General features: G+C 33.4%; 1 protein-coding gene across 1 annotated transcript; it reads left to right on the forward strand.

Annotated features, from left to right (window-relative positions):
* Nucleotides 1-1947: 1947 nt before the first annotated feature.
* On the forward strand, nt 1948-3556 carry LOC127094773 (protein AGENET DOMAIN (AGD)-CONTAINING P1). The gene is made up of 3 exons (XM_051033554.1): nt 1948-2486; nt 2591-3067; nt 3326-3556. Exons 1-3 carry the CDS (start codon nt 2040-2042, stop codon nt 3338-3340), a joined length of 939 nt encoding a protein of 312 aa, XP_050889511.1. The 5' UTR covers nt 1948-2039; the 3' UTR covers nt 3341-3556.
* The last annotated feature ends 1794 nt before the right edge of the window (nt 3557-5350 follow it).

Below are 5350 nucleotides of genomic sequence, written 5' to 3' on the forward strand. Positions count from 1 at the left end.
AGTGGAAAGCAATCATCAGTGAGTCATTTGAAGGTGTTTGGCTCTATTTGTCACAAGCATGTTCCTGATGCTAAAAGAAGAAAGTTTGATGACAAGATTGGCCTATGATTCTAGTATGATATCATAAAACTGGTGTATACAGGTTGTTCAATCAAATTAATAAGAAGATCGTGATGAATCAAGATATTGTGATTGATGAAAATTATGCCTGGGATTGGAATAGTGATGTAATTGGCAAGCCATTGATGAGCTGTGATTTCGACGAAGTGAGTAATAATGCCAAAGTCAAAGATATTGTTGATATTTCAGTCGAAGTCAAAGAAGTTGCTGACATGCCCGACACGGTCGAAGTCGAAGATGGTGTAGATAGTCAAAGACCTCAAAGAATTAGAGCTCGTCTAGGAAGACTTCAAGACTATGAAGCGACTGGTGATAATGAAGTCACACTAGACAGAGAATTAGTTAATTTTGCCTTACTTATAGATGTTGAACTAATCAACTATAGCAAAGCCTTAAACGATAAACAGTGGAAGTCAGCTATGGTTGAAGAGTTACGAGCAATCGAAAGAAACAACATATGGGAGTTAGTCGAATTACCAATACATTGTTCAAGTTAAAGCACAATGGTGATGGGTTAATAGCAAGACATAAGGAGAGATTGGTAGCTCGAGGTTTTCATCAGAGAGCAGGAGTCAACTACTCTGAAGTATACACACCAATAGAAAGATTGAAGACTATTCGACTAGTAGTACCCTTGGCATGCAACCAACGTTAGTCGATATTCCACGTAGATGTGAAATCACCATTTTTGAATGGTCCCTTAGACGAAGATGTCTATGCCACACAACCTCTCAGGTTTGTGATTTAGGAGGAAACAAGGAAAGTATACAAGTTGCACAAAGCGCTTTATGGCCTTAAGCAGGCCCCTATGGCATGGAACAAGAAGATCAACTCATACTTGATCAAATTGAGATTCGTCAAATGCAAATATGAGTATGGTGTCTATGTTCAGGTTGTGGCACAAGACATAACAATCACCTGCTTATATGTTGATGACTTGTTAGTAATTAGAAGTAGTTTGGAGAACTTATCGAAGTTCAAAGAGCTGATGAAGAAAGAATTTGAAATGTCGGGTCTAAAAAACTTGTCTTATTTCTTAGGCATGGAATTTCAAATGTCGAAGCAAGGTATGGTACTACATCAAAGAAAGTATGTCAAAGAGATACTTAAGAGATTTTAGATGGATGATTCGAAGTTATGGGCACTACCCGACTTTCAACCAAACCATCCATACTTTATCATAGACTTCGTCCGATTTCACACACCGGCTAGTCAAAATAATTTCCAAGAATATATATATATATATATATTATACACTGTTGGTGTAAAAAAAAATTCACTATCAATACATCACAATCATCCGTTTGTGTTATTGTATATGTGATTATAATAAAAGTCAAACTTTTCTAACAAATCAATGGTTATAATTAATTGATAGTGGAAAATATCTTTACACTGTCAGTGCATTTCAATTAAATTTATATATATATATATATATATATATATATATATATATATATATATATATATTGTGACATTTATATTATTTTTCCTATTTTAAAATAATTATAAATTTATAATACCAAAAGTATCATTTTTTTTTCCATTAATACATTTCTATTTATATTCTTTTCCTATTTCAAAATAATTATAAATTTATAATATCAAAAGAATCATATTTTTTCCAATAATAAACGTTTTATTCATTGAATTTCATGTAATATATTTTTTTATTACAATTAATAAATGTTTTATAAAACAAGATCCCAGACGCCTTAGACTAAAAAAAGACTACATTCATTAGCCGAACATATACTCCTTTTAATTACCGCCAAACAAACAAATCATTCATTGAACAAAGTCATAGAAAACAACTATAAAAACACTCCTATCATTCTTATTTTCACTCACATTCACTTCACTATCTTCTCTTTTACCATTTCTGCAATCACAGCGCGTAAACCCTAACCCGATAATCCATGGCAACCAAACCCACAACCAGTTCATCCTCCGCCGCATCAACCTTTTTCAAGCCCGGATCCTTAGTTGAAATCAGCATCTACGAAAATGGATTCCGTGGTTCATGGTTCACCGGAAAGATTGTCCGTTGTCAAGGTGACGAGTTTGTTGTCGAGTATGAGAAAATAATGGCGGATGAGGAGGGAACAAAGGCCCTCCAAGAAACTGTTAAGGAATTCCAGCTCCGTCCGGTTCCCCCCAAGGAGATCAGCCGGGACTTCCAACCTGGTGATGAAGTTGAGGCTTATCACAACGACGGTTGGTGGGAGGGTTCCATCTGCGGATCATTAGAGGACGGTAAGAGTTACGTCTATTTCGGAAATACGACACAAGAGTATCCCGACGAACAACTGAGGCGCCACCATAAGTGGATCGGTGGAAGTTGGATCCCACCATTTCCACAACAGGTGTGTTTTTATTTTCGTTGTTTTTTTTGTTTATGTTTCATTGTTATTGCATGTCTTACGATGTTATTAACTATACGTTGCGATGGTTGATATTAATATTGTAGGATGAAAATGAAGTGAAGAAAACGGTGAGGGTGAAGGCTTCTGAAATTCTGAGTGGAGACAATGTGGAGTTGATGCTCAAACCAGGGACATTGGTTGAGGTCTGCAGTGACGAAGATGGTTTAAAAGGGGTTTGGTTTTCTGCAACCCTTGTTGAGCCTAAGGCGGGATGGAGGTTCGTGGTTGAGTACGATAGCCTGCTCGATGATAATTATTCAGACCTCTTGAGAGAGGAAATCAGTCTGCTTCAGATCAGGCCTCGTCCACCAAAAACTGATGATGTTGATCAGTTTAAGTTTCTTGATGAAGTGGATGCTTACTACAGAGACGGTTGGTGGGTTGGGGTTGTTTCGAAAGTTCTTGGAGACTCCAAATATGTTGTTTATTTCAGGAACTTCAATGAAGAAATGGAGTTTCAACATTCCCAGTTGAGGCTGCATCAGGATTGGGTGGATAACAAATGGGTAATGGCTTCTAAGGTATGATTGTTCTTTTGAGTATGCACATTAATAGTAGAGAGGATTGGCATAAATACTCTTGTCATGAAATGTTTGTATTCAATTATGTGCAAGCAGCCCTTTTAAAGCGACTCAATCTTTTAGAGTGTGTTGGATTGCATCTTGTCACTTGCTTTTATGATCTAGATTTCTAAAATCTGGATTTTCAATGTTTTTTTTCTTCTCATACAGTATTTATTATATTTTAATTTGACAAGCTTTTATTTTAAACTATTTCAGGGGTTGAAGTTTTGAATGCTGGAAGTTGGAGGAAAATTCAGGCGCCATGGAATAATGAAAATAAAATATGTACTATTTTATAGTCGGTTCTTGCTAGCCAATGTTTGAAGTTGTAGTTCTCATGGATCAAAACTTTGGACTCTTTGTTTTTAAGTATTTATAAGAATAAATATGTTGTATTATAAACTCCAATAATTTAATTAAATGGTAAAAAGGTTGGTTTTTGAGTTTCACTAGTGCCTTTAAAATATAATTTATGTAAAGAAAGTGTTAAAACATCAACTACGCTCAGAGTTATTAATCCCGATTAAACGGAGCGAAATGAATAGCGAGATAGTTATATAAATAATTATATGAAAATTATATTTATAAAAATATATATGAATATTTAAGGATAAACAACTTTTAAGAGAATTAATTATTATTATGAATTTAATTGATATACACCGATGTTTAAAGATTTTTTACACTCTCAGTTAATCATAATCATTGATTTATTTAAAATATTTTATTTTTATTTTAATTACTTAAAAAGTAACACTCTCAGTTAATCATAATCATTGATTTATTTAAAATATTTTATTTTTATTTTAATTACTTAAAAAGTAATACAAACGGATGATTGTTATGTATTGATAGTGTACAATTTTTTACACTGACACCGCATAATAATTAATCTGTATTATTATTATTATTTTTATTATTGTTATTGTAAGTGATTCTGTAAAAGAAAAAAACATAATGTTAATGCAAGTTATTATTATTATTATTCTTATTATTAGTAGTAGTATTATTATTATTATTATTATTATTATTATTATTATTATTATTATGTAAAGAAAATTAATGTTATTACTATATTTTAATGATTTCTTTAAAATAAAAATTATTATAGGATAAATAAGTGATCTATTAGTAACTTTTAGCGGCTGTAATCTCATTGGATTTTGAAAAGATATTTTGACTTTTCTACCCTCTTTTAATATACAGTTGTAATCACTTTATTATTGAATATTTATTTTTCTCTTTCATCTCATTTTCCCATATTCTCTTTCTTCTTCATCTCATCTTCTTCTCTTTTTTCTCCACAGACGGCGCCTGTTACTTTTCATCTTAGAAGTTCATAAAATCTGCTTGGACAAACAAAAACCGCTCTAATCTGGGTGCGACCCGCGACCCGCGATTTGCGTTTTGCGGCGAAATCGTCCGCGTTTTCAAACGCTGCTCCGTTCCCGTCTTCTCACGTGGTGGGTGGTCGCTCGTGCTGGACCGTCCGAGATCACACTGTTCGCGGCCGCGATTGATAACTCTGACTATGATACAATTCAAAATTAATATCGATTTGTTTCTCCGAAGTATGGGTACTTCTAGATGATGAAGTATATAAACAATATTTATGGTATTTCATTTTATCTTATTATTTAGATTCGAGTGAAATTTGTAATTTTTTCTAATATCAATATAGTATATTTATGAATTTCTATTTCTTTGTTATTGGTTTATTCTATATTCTCTTCAAGGAAAGGTGATAGAGTTAGATTTGGTGGTTGACGGGGTCTTGATTTGGGAGGGATCTTAAGTGGTGGAGATCCTTCTTTCTTAGAGGACTTATTGTTATTGACGAGTTTTTATCTCTCTTTAGAGGTGTCACTTTGTCCTTTGAGAAAGATAAGTAGTTTTGGAAGCATTTTAGAGAAGTACTTTTTAGTGGACGCTTACGTTATTCATAATGTTGGTCTGACCTCTTCTTTGGCTTCTCTTTTGGAAGAATGTTGGATCCTTCCTCTGATCTGGTTTTGTTGGGCTCTTTCTTATCTTAGTCTTCTTCTGTCAACTTTTGTAAGATAGACTCTCATCTAGAAAAAACCTGACAAAGAGAGAGGTCATTTTTTATTCTAGTAGAATTTAATGTCCTTTGTGTGGTAATTTCGTTGAGACAATTCCTCATCTCTTCACTACTTTTTAGCTAAACTTTTTTGTGTGGTATAGTATCTTTTAGTGGTTGGGGTGGCAGATCACTATACA

The sequence above is a fragment of the Lathyrus oleraceus genome, chromosome 6 (genome assembly GCF_024323335.1).
Source record: "Lathyrus oleraceus cultivar Zhongwan6 chromosome 6, CAAS_Psat_ZW6_1.0, whole genome shotgun sequence".
Classification (NCBI taxonomy): domain Eukaryota; kingdom Viridiplantae; phylum Streptophyta; class Magnoliopsida; order Fabales; family Fabaceae; genus Lathyrus; species Lathyrus oleraceus.